The sequence below is a fragment of the Trypanosoma equiperdum genome (assembly GCF_001457755.1).
Source record: "Trypanosoma equiperdum strain OVI genome assembly, contig: ctg_933, whole genome shotgun sequence".
NCBI lineage: Eukaryota > Euglenozoa > Kinetoplastea > Trypanosomatida > Trypanosomatidae > Trypanosoma > Trypanosoma equiperdum.
In genome coordinates, this window is record NW_027124902.1 from 7,923 (window position 1) to 27,018 (window position 19,096).

At 52.3% G+C, this 19,096-nt stretch overlaps 3 protein-coding genes across 3 annotated transcripts; all 3 read left to right on the forward strand.

Moving 5' to 3' along the window:
• Window positions 1-534: 534 nt before the first annotated feature.
• On the forward strand, window positions 535-2,682 carry TEOVI_000456100 (oligopeptidase b; the record flags this gene model as incomplete). Its single annotated transcript, XM_067227317.1, has 1 exon — window positions 535-2,682. One exon carries the CDS (start codon window positions 535-537, stop codon window positions 2,680-2,682), a length of 2,148 nt encoding a protein of 715 aa, XP_067083418.1.
• Window positions 2,683-3,808: 1,126 nt separating this feature from the next.
• TEOVI_000456200 (protein of unknown function (DUF4486), putative) lies at window positions 3,809-15,700 on the forward strand (the record flags this gene model as incomplete). Its single annotated transcript, XM_067227318.1, has 1 exon — window positions 3,809-15,700. One exon carries the CDS (start codon window positions 3,809-3,811, stop codon window positions 15,698-15,700), a length of 11,892 nt encoding a protein of 3,963 aa, XP_067083419.1.
• A 939-nt stretch (window positions 15,701-16,639) lies between these two features.
• On the forward strand, window positions 16,640-18,976 carry TEOVI_000456300 (acyl-CoA binding protein, putative; the record flags this gene model as incomplete). Its single annotated transcript, XM_067227319.1, has 1 exon — window positions 16,640-18,976. The coding sequence occupies one exon, from the start codon at window positions 16,640-16,642 to the stop codon at window positions 18,974-18,976; it is 2,337 nt and encodes a 778-aa protein (XP_067083420.1).
• Between the last annotated feature and the right edge of the window lie 120 nt (window positions 18,977-19,096).

Genomic DNA, 19,096 nt, shown 5'->3' on the forward strand with positions numbered 1-19,096 from the left:
AGGACGAGGTGTGTGCCACCATTGGGCGCTGATTTGGTCTTTCCGATGGATTATGGCTTCATGGCTCCATCACTTCTTATATCTCAGTGCCTTATCACCCATTGATAATGAGACCGTGTTATCTCAGGAGCATCCCTTACCTCAAAGCTTTTTGTTGACGTTTGTGGTGTTATTTACCCATGTATTTACGAGGAGGTATGCTCACATATGTTTGTGTGTGCTTTTTGGTGGAAGAGAAGCTTATCACAGGGGAAGGACGGCTGAAGAGTCTAAATATTTCTTTTTTAAAAGGGCAGTGGTGGAGGTTATGATCGCTGTAAACCTACAGCAAAATTTATCAAGTTTCTTTCCCTTTCACCCTACACCCTGTAAAACGGAGGAACGAAGGAACAAGGAAGGAATATCACTGTGCGTGAGGAAGCAAAATAACGACATAATTAAAAGGAAAGGAAATAACTATTATCATCCGATTGCTGGGCTCCCTCAACACAATTGTATACACTTGCACACTCGGAGGCACTTTCCATCGCAATCATGCAAACTGAACGTGGTCCAATCGCCGCACATCGGCCCCACGAGGTGGTTTTTGGCAAAGTTGAGGGCGAGGACCGCGGCGCCAACCCAATGGACCCGCCCCGCCGCAAGGTCGACCCACTCTTTTGGCTTCGCGATGATAACCGTGCCGATCCCGAAGTCCTCGCCCACCTCCACTTGGAGAAGGATTATTACGAGAAGCGCGCGGTCGATATTAAAGACCTGGCGGAAACCATTTACCAAGAGCACATTTCACACATTGAGGAAACGGACATGTCGGCCCCCTACGTCTACGACCGCTTCTTGTACTACACGCGTGATGTAAAGGGGTTGTCGTACAAGCTTCATTGTCGCGTACCGGCCGGGAAGACGCCGGGTGAGGGTGAGGATGAGGAGATTGTACTGGACGAAAATAAGCTCGCGGAGGGCAAATCTTTTTGTGTCGTGGGTTGCGTGGCGCCCGCCCCACCAGAACATGCGCTTGTAGCATACTCCGTTGATTACTGCGGGGATGAGGTGTACAGCATCCGTTTCGTACGGGACGTGGTGGCGGACAAGGTTGAAGGCACAAACGGAAGTGTTGTGTGGGGGCCCAATGCCGAATGCTTCTTTTACATTACGAAAGATGCTTCCAAGCGTGACAACAAGGTATGGCGTCACATTATTGGCCAACCGCAAAGTGAAGATGTATGCCTCTACACCGACGACGATCCACTCTTCTCGGTGGGTGTGGGGAAGTCGGGTGACGGCAAGACGCTGATCATTTGCTCTATGTCATCAGAAACTTCGGAGTCACTTCTGTTGGATCTGCGCAAGGGTGTTAAGCACAACACACTCGAGATGGTACGACCCCGTGAGAAGGGGGTTCGCTACACTGTGGAGATGCACGGCACGGACACACTGATAGTGCTGACAAATAAAGACAAGTGCGTAAATGGTAAGGTTGTATTGACCAAGCGGAGTGCACCCACAGATTGGGGGACCGTACTAATACCCCATGACGACAAGGTAACTATTGATGATGTCGCCGTATTCGCCAAATTTGCAGTTCTATCCGGCCGCCGCGATGGTTTGACGCGCGTATGGACGGTCAGGCTCGGGCCTGACAGCCTTTTCAGCTCTGCAACGCTGAAGGAGCTGCACTTCGATGAGCCTGTTTTCACTGCCCATGTGGTTTGTTCTCAAATGAAGACATACGATGCGTCACTGCTGCGCCTGAGGTATTCATCCATGACAACCCCCACTGTATGGTACGACGAGGACGTACTGAGCGGAGAACGCAAGGTTGTGAAGGCGCGTAAGGTGGGGGGCGGCTTTGAATCGAAGAATTACGTTTGTCGGAGGGAGTTGGCTACAGCTCCTGACGGAACAAAAGTTCCCATCTCGCTCGTATACGATACCAGTATCGATTTGAAGAAGCCCAACCCCACCATGCTCTATGGATACGGTTCCTACGGCATTTGCATTGAGCCTGAGTTTAACTCACGGTTCCTGCCGTATGTTGATCGGGGTATGATATATGCTATTGCGCACGTGCGAGGCGGCGGTGAGATGGGTCGTACGTGGTATGAAGTTGGGGGAAAGTACTTGACCAAACGGAATACCTTCATGGACTTTATTGCATGCGCGGAGCACCTTATTTCCTCTGGTCTCACAACACCCGCGCAGCTTTCTTGCGAGGGAAGAAGTGCTGGTGGATTGCTGGTGGGTGCCGTGTTGAATATGCGGCCAGATTTATTCCACGTCGCCCTCGCGGGTGTCCCTTTTGTGGACGTAATGACAACCATGTGTGATCCAAGCATTCCTCTTACGACAGGCGAGTGGGAGGAGTGGGGGAATCCGAATGAGTACAAGTTTTTTGACTACATGAACAGCTACAGTCCAATTGACAACGTGCGTGCACAGGATTACCCTCATTTGATGATTCAGGCCGGATTGCACGACCCACGCGTCGCGTATTGGGAACCGGCGAAATGGGCGTCAAAGCTCCGTGAACTCAAGACAGACAGCAATGAGGTGTTGCTGAAAATGGATCTGGAGAGTGGACACTTTTCTGCAAGTGACCGCTACAAGTACTTGCGAGAAAACGCAATACAACAGGCTTTTGTGCTGAAGCATCTCAATGTACGGCAGCTGCTGCGGAAGTAGGTAGGTAAGGAATAGCTGAAACTTGTGGAGCTAAGGTAGGATGTGTTTCACAGAAAATGAGGTAGAAGGGTAATAGTCAAGGGAGGCGAAACGCGAAAGAGGGTGAAGGAGCTGGCGTGTGTGTTTGTGTGGGGGCTAACAGCGACAAGACGCATGGCAAAAAAAACAAAAAGCGACGAGGAGGGGTGGTAAAGGGACATAAGGGGAGGGTGTTTGGGGAAAAATTTTTATATGGTTAATTGGCATGGGTGTTCTTCCTTTTTGGTCTTCTTATCGTTTCCCCATACCGCATTTATCGTCATTATTTTATCTGTCTGCACCATTATATGCACATATGTGTATATATTTTAACTTTCTACAGTTGTTGTTATTCACCTTCAGTCCATATTATTATTGTTGTTGTTACTTTTTTTTTTTAAATTACCATCACCGCCCGCCCACGGAGCATCTTCCTGTGTGCCCCTCTCGTGTGTTTATACTTGGGACAGCAGGCACCGAGGCGGGTATTATAAATGGGTAAGATGACAAATGAATATGTGTGTGTCTCTGTTTTCCTCGGTTGGCGTCGTGCCTTATTGCCGCGTGTTGCATGTGAGTGACCGTTAGTTGCCGTAACAGTAATGTAATATTAGAGCGTCAGCGGTCAACAAAGGTAACGGACCTCCGGAACGACACAACTTTACATGGCAGCAGCAGTAAACCGCAGAAACTTGGCTAGTTGAGGTAAACCTCCCACTTGCCTCCCTTTTTGTTACCCTTGAACCCGCCGTTAAAATAAAGCCGATTGATGACCGGTTGGACATGTGGAGGACCCAACACAAACTAACTCCCACAGGTGTTTTTTGTCTTTCTTTTTTTTTTTGTAACGACTGCTAGCCATTACGTGCTGGTTCCTCGACGCCAGGCGGTTAGAATCAATAGTTTTTTTGTTTTCACTCCTTTAACCTTCACTAACTTTCAATGACATTTGTCTTACCTCTGTTTTTTTCCTTCGAATCACTCTCATATATCCCTCTGTTTCAAAGGAAGTGGCGTAAAAGAAAGACACTGAAGGAGAAAATCAGAGAGCAACAACGGCCGGCGGGCACGGCAACAACAGGCAGAAGTAGTGCGAAGGAGTTATACAATGACAGCGAACGATGAATACCACATTAGTTTCCACCAGAAACTGCGGTACTTTGCGCTTCAACAGGACGCTGCGACGCAATCGTCCGATATACGGCGGAATCGTGTTTTTCTTGAGCAACTTCTTGACAGTAGAAAGCGCAATATCGCCATGGGCGGTGCCTTTTGCAGCCCCACGGGGAGTATACGTAGTCGAGCGGCTTGTAGCATTGCTTCTTTTAACAGGAGTAACACCAGCAGAAGGTATGGAGGTGGGCCACCCAGCCTGTCGCCGCAAGCAGCAAGCCAGACGTCTCCGGCTGCAAAGGGGGAAGGCAGAAAGTCTTTTATTGTGGCAGGTCTGCATGCCGACCGACGTGACCGTCACCCAGCGTTCGACGTTACTGTCCAGTACGCGGAGGAGTGCATCTTCGCTGCGTACTTCCTTGTGTCGCGTGGTTTATACGATGATGCGATGAATATTTGTCTCAAGTCTATCGAGAAGGATGTGAATACAACGCTGCGCGATGCTTGCGCCGTAGCGGGCACAGTCTCAGCAATATCAAAAAGCGCCAGGAAAACCACAGCGTTTGGTCGCCTTTTGCAAACTGAGGGAGAGACACCCACGGCCGGCAGGCGCAGTCTGCGGTTTGTCTCAAAGGAGGTTGATCAAGAGAGGCGGGCGAAGTTTACTGACGCTTGGCGCGTCGTTGTGCAGTACGAGTTGCTTACTCAAGCATGCCAGTTTTTTCGGCTTTTCACCGGCGCCTCTTCGTTCCGGTGCCGCCCCGGTGTTTTACAGCAAGCGACGTCGTGTTTAGAGAATGTAGTCCATAGGCTTGTTTCCGCTTGTGACGTGGAGGCGGATTTGAACTACTTTGTCCTGTTCAACGCCACCGTCATGATATATGAAATGTGCCTGCATTTGATGCGTTTCGCAAGTGGGAGCACTGCGGTGGTAATGCCGGTTATTGCACGTTCTACTGCGTACTGCATCGAGGTATGTGAGTCGGGGACACTCAAGCTCTCAACTTCGCGCTACTTGCTTTGGCGCGTGCGACTATATGAGCTTTTATGCAATTGTTATGAACGGCAAGGGATGTATGAGGAAGCGTTGCACCAAGCGCAGCGCACGCTGGTGAAGGTACGGGAACTTGTGGAACTTGAGTTTGTAGACGGGGTTGGGCCTTCAGAGGAAACCAGGGAGATTCTGCTCGTGGCTTTGTACAATGTCCACCTCACTGTGTTGAGGTACACTTGGTACGTGAATGGATCAGGCGCGGAAAGGTATTCACCTCCACAACCGAGTGTCGGTGGAGCTGGAGATGGGGCGCATGGCACCAAACAGGTGCCAAGTGTTGGAGATTCTACTGTTCGTGATGGTTCTGAAGCGTATAACGGTGACCTTCCCTGCAGTGGACTTGATGTGCTTGACAAGGCATGGCAGACACTGATGAGAGTGGAGTTGCCAACTGCCTCGGAGGTGTCTGCCGCACTCGTTGGAGGAGCAGGGTATCGCCTTAATAAGGCCAAGCAACAGCAAAAATCAAGGGATCGCCGCAACATGGATGCGTTGAAAAAGACAAGGTTGGTTGAGAGAGCTCGGGGCCCTCTAATGCGTTTCTTGCTCGCTGTGGCCATCACTTCAATACCCCCTACGACACGACCAAGAAGTAGAACCGATCAACTTGGTGATGCTGCATTTGATCCGAGCACATTCATGGGTAAGTTGCACTTGTGGGCGACTTCGGCACTCGAATTTTTGGCGCGTCACGCGGTGCGCAATTATCTGAAGGAAAACCCTACAATCGCGGAACGATGCCGGCTAGAGGGTTTTGATAGCTCTGAAACGACTAAAGCCGCAAATAATGCGTTCGCTGTGGATGCGCCCGCCACAAAGTCTACGGGGAAGAAGAGTGCTGCGCCCCGTCGGAAGGGCCGTGAAGGGAATGTTGTGCCCCAAGAGTTCAGTGTTGTCGAAGACGATGTACTGCTTGGGAGTATTACCCTGGAGGCCCTGCTCTGTGAAATTGGGTACCCAAAGCCACCAGGTCCTTTCCTCTTTCATGGAAACGAGGAGCAGCGTGATGGACGATCGATCTCCCGCTTAACGGAAACGGAGGAAGAGAGCATCGCTACAGCATTGTTGCTTCATTGCGTGTTGTATGATGCCCCGGATGTCGATTTGTATGGGCGGCTTTGCATCTGCTCCACTAGTCTATTGTGGCGGAAACTCGGTGAAAGTGATGAGGGGTTGGCTTCGCGCCCAGTTTCACCATCGCCTGAAAGCGGAAAGGTGGGTGGACGGCACTCGCGATCACCCGTGTGGGCTTTAGCAAATGTATTCACCGCTTCTTTACACATCCTTCGGCACATGCGAAGGGTGCGCGGGTGTGGAGCAGCTGAAAGTGGTGCTGATCGACATTCTTTGGAAGATATTTACAGTATCTTTCCCGTCGCTGAGCATCTCAGGAGGCTGTTGGAGCAGTGTAAAGGGCCTCTGTTGATTAGTGTATCCAACAGTAATAATAACGACAGTGCTATCGCTGTGGCCTTCGGTGCCCCCGTTGACGGCTTGTCCTCTGCCTCTCCCTCCATGACGTCATCCTCTGTTTTGTACCCACCTCTGCTGAGTTCAACCACAGCGGTGTCGGAGTCCGTGCGGGTAGTCTGTCAGCAACTGCTGGAGCGTGGCGCGGAGTTTTTACTCCACCGTATGGCCCGCTACTCCCCCAGCAAGCTTCCAGTTGTGACAAGGTCAGCGCCCCTCTTGCGTGATGGCAATGGGGTGAGTGTCGCATCGGGGCACCAACTGGATAAGGACCCGGTGGAGTTGTATCACGAGATCATATGCACATACTTGGATGTGAAGGCGAGTAGTGGGCTGACAAGCGCTGTCGACTTTAGCGAACTTGTTCTGAGATATGCAAAAGAGGTTGTGGCGGAGGTAGAAGTAGTTAAAGAGAAAGTTGTTGGTGCCCAAGGGGCCGGTGACGACAATGATGGAAATGCGGTTTCAGGGGAGGCAGCTGCGGGATCGGCATCACCGACATCGCATCAAGGAGGGGAGGTTGGTGGATCGGTAGATGGGCTCCCAAAGGGTGTGGACTCCGCCTGCGTATTTCGCAAAAAGCATCACCACGCCATGCTAGGGATTTCTGCCATTAATATTGCGTTGAGGTGGCTTTCCAGTGCGACGCATCTGTTGGATATGCATAACTCCGCACAGGTTGCAGGGGTTGATACTGGTGCTAGATTAGGTTTAGGGTCGCATGTGTCTGCGTTGGTGGCTAGTGGTGAGCAGGAGGTGCGTGATATAAGGACTGATTTAATGCGTTGTCGAATCGAACTGTGTTGGTGTGCTAGTTTGTATCAACAATCTTTTGCAGCTATTGAAAGGCACAGAGAGGACGTCACACGAATTAAGGAGCGCCAGGCGAAGGCTAATATTTATGGCGCCGTTACGCTGAAGGAGAAGAATATTCTAAAGTCACTTATCCAGGAGGAACCACAGTTTTTGGATACCAATGAGCGAGAGAGGAAACGGCTTGTTGCGTGGGCGCGGGAGAGTTCGGACGCATTACTACTAGCGCTTGTCTTGTTGTGTTTGGCATCCCATCAACCCCGGCGGAAGGTACAGCGGGAAATGCTAGAAGAGGCTTTTCATCTGCTGTGTCGTCCCGAGTGGAGTGGATCAAATGGGAGTTTTGGGGTTGACAAACTGGCCCCGCGCGAGGGGAGTGCGTACTCTCCTCTCATGATTTGGTGCTACGCCGTGACCATATGTGGGAAGCTAGGATTTACGGAGTGGATGGAGAAGTCAAGGGATGTACTGCACGCAGCTTTTTTGTGTGATAAGAGCAATGCGCCATGTCTCCGAGACTCAGCGGCGTCACGGAGCGTCGGTACAATTACTAGGGAAGCAGCTACCGTCACCGCGGAGGGTTCGCGTCGCTCTCCCTCACCAACTGGGGATGGTAACACCATCATAAGCCCCCTAGAGTTCCAACCGAGCGAGGAAATCTTGTCTGCGTCATCACCATTGCAACTGCGAGCGCTTGTTTCGGCTATTCTTTGGATGTCTGTGGGCGATATGAAAGGCCACGCTTACAAAAACTTTTGTACCACAGGGCTCATGCCTTTTACTGAGCACAGCATGTTGGTCGAGGTGCCTTTCCCAAAACGTTATAAGTTGCAGGAGACTCAAGTTGTATATATGCGCTGCGCATACCGAATTCGGTTTGTCATGGAGCTTGCGTTCCGCGTTAAAGATTATGGACGTATGATGCGCTGTGCCTTCGAGTTGTTCAACGCCCTCCTTCCAACACTTGTGGACGACAATTACTGTCCTGTTGTGCTGCGGCCGCTCGGCACATTGTGTAAGATCCTGTTGTTACATCCCACCTCCACGTCTGATGATCCGGACGTGCAGTTGTTGGCGGTTCGCGTTCTTGGTGCATTACTCCTTACGATACGAAGGATGGCTTCTATGCCCTGTTCTGCCCCTTGCGCCAATTTGCATGCTGATACTAACAGCAAGGACCAAATTGTGGGGCAACAGGCGGGAGCAACAACCCCTGCAGGGGCCCCGGTAGTGTCGCCCGAGCGCTGTTCTGAGGATTTATCTGACCTTCCTTCGACCATCGCTGGGTGGTATGAGCTTCTTCTTCAGGCATTTGAGCGTGTATGGAACGATGTATACAACGCTCCTAACTTGCGGCAGCGCCGTCACAGACACCGAATTCGCTGCAGTGCGCGCAGAGTGCAGCGCGTCGTGAATTCAAAGGGAAGCGCTCCCGAAGGTACGCAGGGGACACCAGCTCCAGGCAACCGAGGCGAAAACGCCTCGCGCGGGACTTCATCTCGCCTTCGCCGCGGCTCCAGGGTGGGCTCTGCGGCACCATCCCAGACAACCGGCGCCCCTGCTGAGTGCGCTGCCGGTGTTTCGACATTTCCCGGAAGCTCGTACGTAATGTTAGACGACATCGTCGACGACTGCGTACCCATCGAATATGTGGAGCTCCTGGGGGAGATTCTTTTCAAAGTGCCTGCTCAGGTTGCCGGCTCCTTGAGAAAAGTCTTCTCTTCATGCGACAAAGCACTCGACTCGGTGTTGGCTGCGACGCCCAACTGCGTGGTATTAGAAGGTATTCCGCCATGGTTGTTGGAGGTGGTCCGAGCAGTGCACAGTCGATCAGCGCAGCTAGCCATCGAACGGCTCCATCAGGTGTGCGATCATCCCATGTACGCGCGGACAGCTGCATATGTCGTAGAGAGCCTGATGGAGCAAGGTGATGTCGTGAATGCGCGACGGCTGGCACTGGATACATTAAAGCGCCTTAAGGATATCCGCACCCTTATTAACGAGCACCAGAATGGATTGATTGAAAGCATGAGGAGCTGGCTCCGCCGAGAAGGGTACTTGCACATACAGTTGAAGGGTACTTCCTCAGTCGATGCATCGACGACTGATAACCCGACCGCACTGGAGAGTGCAAAAGAGTTGGCGGCCGAGGATGCGAGGGCTCAGGTTGCGCCTATAAATGAACTGGGACAACATATTGTTAGTAATACAGCGGAGGGAGAATGGTCACCTGTTGAGAAGGAAACATTGCGACAACTCACCCGTGGGTTTGCCTGGGTGTGGAGACGACAGATTGCACGGTGGCTGAGGGCCCGTATCATGCAGTTTTGCGTTCCTTTCACAGCGAAGCTGTATTTTTTCCTGGAGAAGATGTCACTACTGCAGTTGGAGCAATGCCAGGTGCTCCAAGAGAAAGCCACATTAGATACGTCTGGGAAGGTTTCCCGCCGCGCGAGCAAAGTGAAGGGAGGTGTTGACGAGTCCGTGTCAGCTTTGACTGAGGACATGCCAAAGGGTAAGCGTGCCGTGCAAGGGACAGCATTGGATGAAGGAGATGAGGAAGAGAGGTTTTTGTCGCACGCTATGCGGTCTGCTAGGTTGTTCAACCGTTGCGGTTTACCAGCTCAAGCGTTCCAGGTGGTTCTACTTGCGGTCGACGGGATTCGCACGTTTGTATGCGACGATCCCGCAGACGTGCAGCCACTGAACGACGCGCAGCAGACACTCGCTGAGGACGCCGGTGGCCGGGGTTCACCTTCGTGCGGTGGGACATACTCTAGCGATGCCGCGGACGGCTTCATTGATCCGCGCCTGTACCGATTTGTGGGGACACTTTCAGCTACGGAGCAACGAGCTTCCGTTATGCGCACGGGTCCTCGTTCCCGCGAAAAGCTGGTTGCCCTTGGACCGTACATATGCCCCCTTGCACAAACGATGCAGAGAACGTTGCTTCTGCTATGGGAAGGGTATGTAGACTATCGCCGTGACCTGGGGATCGTACAACCGAATGCCGTTAAAGTCAGACGCGATGTGCTGCTGGATGAGCAGCTACCATTTCAGGGACGCGTTCCCTCCCTTTTTTCCCTTTTCTCTCCCGCAGGTCAATATGAAGAGGCTTACCTTGAGCATGCTCGTGACGTGGAACAGCGGAAGAGGGGCCATTCGCTGCTTTATCAGACACACGAGGTATGTGCGAGGGAGAGTTTTGAGCGTACGAGGATTCAATGGCAGTCCTCATTGCAGTTGAGTTCGTTGATGGAGATGTGGGTGGATGTAATACCGGATGTGGGTTACTTCCTTCGTGAGTTGGAAGTTGACTGCAGCCTACTTGAGCAAGAAGCTGAGGAAAGGAAGTGCGCGTACGATACGGCCGTGGTCCAGCGGCAGCAATGGGAGGCGAGAGTGTCGAAGAAGCGGAGGAAGAAGACTGAGGAAGCTGGCACCGTGAGGTGTATCACGAAGCCAATTTCTTTCGAAGACCCCAATGGTATGGAGCTTGCCGCGAAGCGTCTTGGTTACACAATACCTATGGGCACAGCCATTGACAAACTGGTGTTTCTGTTGAAATGTGCACAGTTCAGTTGTCAACTGGCGTCCCTGCAAATTGCGGAGGAAGTTCAGAAGTTAACAAGCGGTTCCTTTTCGAGGCATTTGTTACCTTTTGTACTGAACGTGCAGTGTATGATTGGGGAACCTATTGCAAAGGAAACTGTGGACAAACTCTTAGAGGTGTACCGGGACGAGTCGAGGCAAAAGTCGCTATCCAGAAATGCGCGTTGGACATGGAGGAGGTATACCAAAACAGAAGCCTATTCACGTGCTATGCAGCGTCTGGGTCGGACGCTGCTGCCCTCATGGGGTACCCAGGGTGACAGCAAAATGTCCGTTTTGTCCATGCCGAACGCATCTTTCAACTTCTCTGCTGATGAATGTTCGCTTGTGTCAGATGTTCTTGTGGAGACTTCGCGCCCCCGCGCCACGGTACGAGCGGATGACAGTGTGGTATGTGGTACGAATCCTCCTAATGCTGACGACACCAACGGCGCGTCACGACCCACATCACTGCACGACGTCACCGGGTCGTACGATAATCTTATATCGTACCTCCGTCAACGCCGCCTGTTTGGACCCCTTGCAGAGGAGCTTTATGAACTGGGTCGTATTTACATACTGCATCGTCAGCGCGATGAGGCGGAAAGGTGTTGGTTAGATTCAGTGGATGCGGCACTTGGTGTGCCCGAGAGCTTACGTAACTCAACTGCGGTTGATACGTGGTCCGAATTCCAAGCAGCCTCTGTGGGGTGTCCTCGCATTCTTTTGGCCATTCTCTCACTAACTTCTCTCGCCATGTACACTTACCGGGAGCAACAGAAACGTGCCGTGGATGCGTGCTTGCTTTCTGCCCGTGTTCTTGAGCGCCTCTTCGAGCAGTCCTCAGGCAGTGGTCTGCCGCAATGTTTGCGTGACTTTTGTGGGTTCGCACTGGAGGACATCATAGTTTTGCCACATCTTCGTGAACCATTAACTACACTGATGCCGCAAATCATACATCATCTGCTATTTTTGGGGTGGGAGCTATTACAATTTAAATTTCCAGTGTATTCTGCTATGGTTGCCTGCTTGGCGGAATACCTAGCACGAACCTACACGCGTCATGTGCCGCTAACGGTGGAAATTCGACTACTGCAGGCAAAGGCAGCTGCATACAGTGGTAACTTCCGGGCCTCTATGGGCATACTGCGCGATGTGTGTCAGGGTAAGCGCGTGCCGTGTGTGGCACTGGAGAGTTTTGATCTGTGCGCTTCTGGGAGTGAGGCGTTAAAAACTACTAAAGGTTTAAAGGGCGCAGATACCGGCGCGCAGTCTCGCCGGCAGGCGGAGCCGGCTGCTGAAGCACCGAATAATCAAGCACTCCAGCAGCAGCAGCATCAGGAGGAGTCATCTCAATCTGGTTTATACAACGATACCGAACTCCCCACGAGCCCTGGAAACGTGGCGTGCATTCAGGTTTTCATTACGCAGTGCTTTACTTCCCCAGGGTCTGATGATCGCCCAGCAGCGGATGCAGCAGGAGCGTCCGTGGGGCAAGCCGTTTCTTCACTGATGTCGGGGGCCTCTGGTCTTCCAGAACCGGTTGCGGCGTACTACGGAAAACGGCTGTCACAACGTGTAGAGCTCACTCTGGCGGAGTGCCTTGTTGTCCTTGGGGGAAAGGAAGCTGCTTACGTTTGGGGAAGCCTCGGTGGTCAATCGCAGCCCCCAGCGTCCGGCACGACAACAGGGGCTGACCGCCGTGCGATGCGTTCCCGTGGGAGTCAGCGCCCGATGAATCTCACGTACAATAACAGCGCTTGTCGTGAGGCTCTAAATGCTGCGGAGCAGATTCTTCAGGTCATCCTAGCCCGACTACAGAAGGTGCAGCAGCAGCGGCAGGGCGAGCGACAGCAGCACCCGCGGCAATCGGGCAACTCAACGAGTACTGTCGGGGACGGCAATGCATTTGTCTTGCGTGGTAGGAAGAGTGTGCCGCGTGACTCCGCCCCGCCTTCTTCGCGTTTACCGGACGGTGGAAACGCAAAACGTTGGCGTGAAGTAGAAGACACTTACACTCGATGCACATCTGAGCGTTTACTATCGAGGATATATACCGTACGTGGGGAGTCTATGAAAGCACTTGGGTTGTTGAAGGGTCTCGTGAGATCTTTTGAGAATGGCGGGTCGTTTGTCTGCAATATACCTCATGTGCCATCCTTCCTGTGGACAGTGGGTACACACAATTTCTGGTGCGAGGTGTATGAGCTCATGACTCAGAACCATGTGCGCCTTCTGGAGTACTCGGTAGCGCAGAAAGTAGTTGATCACGCACTCGCTCTATGCGAGCAGTGCGGCGATTCATACAGCGCACGCGTCTTTTCCTTGTACCGCGCCACAATATCAATGCGCACAGGGACAGCAAGTGATGCCGAGGAAACTCTCAATGGATTGCTGGATGTTTCTCGATCATTGGTGTGCGACAGCCGCATGGATTTGTTTCACCCTTGGACCATACTGGCTCTTGAAGCCCTGAGGCGAGAAAAGCAATGTAAAGAGAGCCAGAAGGGTTCCACCTCGTCCATCGACCTTCTGGAGGGTGCTGTACTGAATCTGCAGGAGTACAGCCAGGTACATAGTTTGCTTCCTCTTACCTTTTGCTTCAACGAGAGGAAGCAAGATGATAGTAGGGAAGTAACGAAGAGAGAAAACCGGCGCGAAGTTTTATGGAAACAGCTTGCCCCCTTGCCGTGGAGTACGGATGCTGTTTATGTCCATAGGGCAGTGAATACCCTGGCTGAGGAGCACATTCGAGTGGGTTTACTTGACCAAGCGGAACATCTGCTGCAGGACGTCATTTTATCCGTCGCATCGCGTTACGACACAGCAGCACATCCCACTGCACTCATTGAAAGTCACTTTATGTTGGCCCGCCTTCTCTGCCTGCGGAACCCCTCGCTTATCACAGCAAGGCAAGAAGAGAACCCCTTGCAGCAGCAGCGAAAGGGAGGGGAAACAATGGGTGGGGCGCCGGTCACTGTGATGGCTCACGAAATGTCGAGCGAAGAGGAGATGATTGCTTCACTCGAACCGTATCGACAGAATCCCGTTCGATTGCTCATGTCTGTCGTAAAGCAGGTGGTATCGGTTGGTATCCACGACTATAATATACTACGTGTTGCGCTGCTATTGCTCTCAGCCTTGTTTTCACATGCGGGCCGAGCGTTTTGCATTGTTGCTGCCAACTGTGCAGTGCTTGCCAAACTTGTCGCCGACATGAAATTTCATGTCTTCAGCGGTACAAGTGTGTTTTCGCTGTACGGAGATGACGCTATTTCGCTGGGGACTGACGTTGTATTTGCTGAGAGTGTCACTGCCTACATTCATTATCAACAGCGCAATGTGGGGAATGTTATGGAGAAAGAAGGTCCAGGGTGGGATAACGCTGCTGGAGGGGGAGGTTCTTTACCTCCGAGTGGGCCCAGTCATCCGCGGACGCGTGATGACCGAGAGCGAGCAGCTCAGAGAAACAATGTGTCACTCCCTGCGGTCGTTTCTGCGTTTGCCGCTCTTCATCGAGAGCGTTCACTAGACTGCTTGCTCCCACCACAGGAGTCACTAGATCTTGAGCTCGCCCTGCAACATGTCCGCTCGTTTCTCCAGACCAGAACCGCCCCTCTGAGCTGCAGTTACCTGTGGCACAGCGAAGGGGCGTTGGAGTCAATTCTGAAGCAGCAGGCTTCTTCTGCCACCCGTCCCGGTGGTGCTTTCAGGACGCAACGTACTGGTGCATCTACGGCTACAGTAATAGGGGATGACAACGCGTCGCCTGCTGGGTTTTTGCCACCTGTCATAATAGATGCGCTTCCCTCGTTATTGTCTCCCCAAACGCTCCAGCAGCTCCACGTGCCACGCGCCAACACTGTCATTTGCAATACTTTCCAGTACGAGTCGGCGAGCGCTGATCCTGTTGCTTACAACGAAAACATGAGTATTCGCGCCGCCTCGCCCCGCTGTGGGCAAGGTGCCAATGGTGGCGGTGCAGCTTGCAAACAGGCTGAACCGGTGTCAACTCTCAAGTTTGTGCTCGTCGTCTCCCCTGCCAACGATCCAGCCGCAACGCAGCCCCCTTCGGTTGCCGAGAAACCCTACCACCCAACTAAGAAGACTGCACGTGCGACGAATAAAGGTATGACGCACTCGCTTGCTGCTTCAACCGGTGAAGGGCCACGTTGGGTGGACGCCGGTTCCATTTTCAACATGTGGAATAGTACGCAGTGTGTGGTGTTTGACTGCCCCGTTGCGGAGATGAGGCAACTGCAAGCCCAAGCAGCTCACACGTTGCTCCTTATGCAAAGTCCGGCACCGTCGCTGCCCTTGGCCAAAGCGCCCCCGGGCGTGGAAGGTGCCGTGGATGAAGAGGACATTGCCGCCGGTGCCGCCCTTACACAGCAGCTAAATGAAGTTTTGTCAGTGCTATTCACGAAGCTAGCACCACCTACCACGGGAAGGAAAGCAATGCGCGCGCCGATGACTGTTGAAGGGCTCCTCAGCGGAGCTTCGAATCTTAACGCTACTCCGTTCGGCAACAACAGTGGAGCTGTTGGTGCCAGTGGGAACCACGGAAACCCTTGGGGTGGACGAGCCGCCATTGTTGGTGCCGGTGCGACTGACAAGGTTGCGTCCGGCACCGCTCCGGGTTACAAAGAGAAGGGTGCGGACGATGGGTGTGACGAATCCGATGAGGTATCGCCTGTAGACGAGGCTAAATCAAAACTTGTTGCTGATTTTATTCAGATGATTGTTGCATCGATAATACCACGTGCCGTCGTTGACGATGCGTTGATGGAGCGGAATGTTCAAATGCTGATGCCGCGTTGCGCGGTTACCGTGGATGTCGTACGGTTTTTGATGGCAGTGACCAGCAATGACGGACATGGGATGTCATCGTTTAATCCGGGTCTACATGATTGGTTTTCTCGCATAGCTGCGTTCGGATCTGGGCAAGTCGTCAGATAGATGTTGTGTGAAACTTCAAAGGAATGATGATCGCGCTACCAGTTGGATGGGGATAAAACCAACCATAGGTTGGTGGGATGCGGGGTCAATGTTGTTGAAGCCTGTCTGTGGGAAGTGCGCCACATCAGGGGGGCGTAGGGCAAACACCACGGGCAAACAGAGAAATTGGGACCTGCCTGTTGTTCATGGCTGGGGGCTGTTGGAGGATTACACCTCAGTGTCCAGGAGGTGAGACTGAATGTGCATTGTCATGTTTACGCAGTATGTATATTACCCCTTCAGCGTTTTCATGAATTGTCGTCGCCTTAGAGTTGCATACGAAAGGTGTGGCCATGCGAAGAGGGTGCTTTTTTTCACTTCCGATGAAGTGATCACCTTTTTAATTTTCATAATCCCCTCTCCCCTCTCGTTGTATTATGTTTGTGCATATCAACCTGTTCACGAGGATAGATGTATATTCCTTCAGATCTAATAATCCGTTGTAGGCCGTGAGGGAGGGTACTTGCCCTACTGCCAAACCTAAGGCCCTTGTTTCCCGTTCGCTTCTTTTGATTTTCTACCCATGGCAACTCTTGTTGGGTTTCTTCGGGAAATGCAGCCGATATGTGCATATGAAGCTAGAGATAGAGGGGGGACTCTGGGCTTTGCTCCCGAGGGCTCCCGCGTGCGCCAAAAAGTTTGTTGTTGCTTCGCCCATGGTACAATAATGCCGTGAGCGGCCCCTGGCGCCCCTTAGCGCAGAGACAGTATGTGGCAGTGGTGCAACCTCGTTGCTAAGTCCGCGCTATATACATATGCGTTTATTTTGCCTGTATACACCTTTTTTAACTTTTTGTCCACCTTCGTTTTCATCTTCATCTGTGCACGAAGACGGAGGTAACATATAACGCGAGAAGAAAATAGAAAGGGACTCTTTAGTGGCCGTTGCTTTAGCGGGCGATGTGGAGCAAAGCGGAGCATTTGGGGGAACCAGTAACATTTCTTCTTGAAGTAACTGACGGCGTGCCCGCTGATCCTGCGGAGTTTCTTGATGATTTGCTTCAGCGTTTGCGCGAGGTGAGTCTCAAGGGATGCATTTATGAAGCCGCATGCCGTGTGTACAACCCTCTTTTAGTATACGTTAGTCTTATGGACGATCCTGACACCGAGCCTGTGGACTTGGAGAATCAAGACGAGGTCGGAATCGACGAATGGTTTCCACTCCACCTCGCCATTGTTTTGCTGCGGCAAGAGGTGGTTGAAGCAATTGTGACATTTCACCGAACATATGGAGGGGTTGTACTTGACAGCGTTTCGTGTGGAAGCGCTATCGGCACACCTTGTGAATACCATGACGTTGAGGAGCAATCTGGCCGTATTTCATCGCTGCCGGTTGCTCCTTCGTGTGGCAGCGATGCTTTGGGAGTTACCATGGCTGGGGGCGTCGAAAAGTCGCAGGGCCAACTAAACTTGGGTGACCGCGACGCAAGATGCCAGATCAGGCGCGAGTTTGCTGGTGCTTTTGTTGTTTTTGGAGCTAACTCAGAGAGATCACCACTTCGTGACGGAGGGAATAACGACAGCTGCAACACAAGCAATGGAGAAAATGTTGGTGCGTTGGGCTTGAGTTCTGAATGCAAGGGAGTGAAATGGCCGTTCAGACTGTCCTGTGTGTCGGAAGCCTTACGCCCGCTACTTCTGCGTCTCGTGTGGGAGGGGACTCGTCATCGTGGTGACCGCCACTGTGGCTGCCGTAGAGGTAGAGCGCGAGGTGGCTCTAAAGGCAGCGATAACGCTGAGCTGGTCTCCCTACCCGAGGGCTGTTTCACCGAGCGCATTGCTAGGTTAAGCAATGCTGCACGACGTAACGATACTCAACCCCTCTCCAGCATTTTGGTGGATTCAACTGTCATGTATGATGTATGCAACGGCAATATAGCTACACTGTTTGACGTTTTGGAGGTTTTCGATGGGTTGCTACTACCTGTTTTTTGTGGTGAAACCCCCCTTTCAGTAGGTGACAACGGCAGATTGACTACTGCTGGCACAGGCGAGCAGCCAGATGACACCAGAGGCGGTGGTTGCGGTTGCGTCGAGGCTAGCGAAAAACGTATGCGCCAGTGCCAATTACCGTTACAGCCGCATTTTTACCTTTCCTGCCCAGTGCAAGATCCCCAAAAGCTTGCTTTCATCCTTCTTTGGGTAGATTTTCGCCGCTCAACATTGTTGAAGCTCGAGCAGCATGGTCCCGATATCGTGGGCGGCTACAGCCCTGCGTTACGGCACGGTGACGTACCTGCCACCGTTCCGACCGCAGCGTCACTCCACAGCGTGCACCTTTTCCTCTTGTTGCAGTTAGTCTCGCTTGAGTGTACGGTTCAAAAATTTTTACCTCTTGTGGAGGCCATTGATGAAACTCAAACTGTGGGTGACATGCCTGTGACATTTGTGGCGGCGTTGGTAGCGGGGGCTGTGGCAGCTTCATTCCCCCAAAATGGCCCGCTGCTACTAATGATGTGTGAGAAGCTGAGGGTTTTGCTAGCAAGCGCGTCGGGTGAGCAAGCGGCGCTCCGGCGGTACGTAGCTTCACCACCAGCCAGTGAAGCAGAGCGCTTCAGTGTGTTATGGTTGATGGCCACACCGTCTACTCCGCTGAAGAAGTTTAGCTCAAGAGCGGAGATGTTGTACTTTGGGTTAGTTGAGTCAGTGCTGCTTGGTGCAGAAAAGCTATGGGCCACGCAACAAGTGTCTGTTGATGCCAGAGCTCGTGATGAAGCTGAACGAGCATTGGCGGATTGGCTTGTTATGTGCTGTGATATCTTTGATGGTTTAAAGGATTGTGAGGATGGCACGCCACTGGGATTTTCGAGGGATATGGTATATCGGCTAATGGGTGGCTGTTCACCGTGTCCCACACTGCACTCCATACTTCATCGTCAGCGCCACGAAGTTTTTACCACTACCGACGTTGGTGAGAAAAGCACCTCCGATTTTAACACAACGGGTAATAGAGCTGCCGTGCAAAACCCAGAAACGGCATTTGCGGCGGCGCAACAAGCCTTTGCCAGAATCGTAGGTATGGTAAGCAACGACATGAAACTGAACATTTATGCCTTGTACAAGCAGGCTACCGTTGGCGATATCAATATTTCGAGACCGTGGTTAACCGATGTGGTTGGACGCGCTAAGTGGGATGCATGGTGCAGGGTTAAAGGGATGAGTAAGGAGGTTGCAGAGCAACAATACGTTTCACTGGTATCCGCACTACAAGAGCATCGTAAGAGTTCAATTGGGTGATATTCGTACATAAACTGCTGTACAACAGCGCCCTCCCCACAATTGTTCCTTCAGCGCAGGGAACAGCGGCATGCGGGCAGTGCCGCCGGTACATCCTTGCGTGCGGCTACATTCACTTAT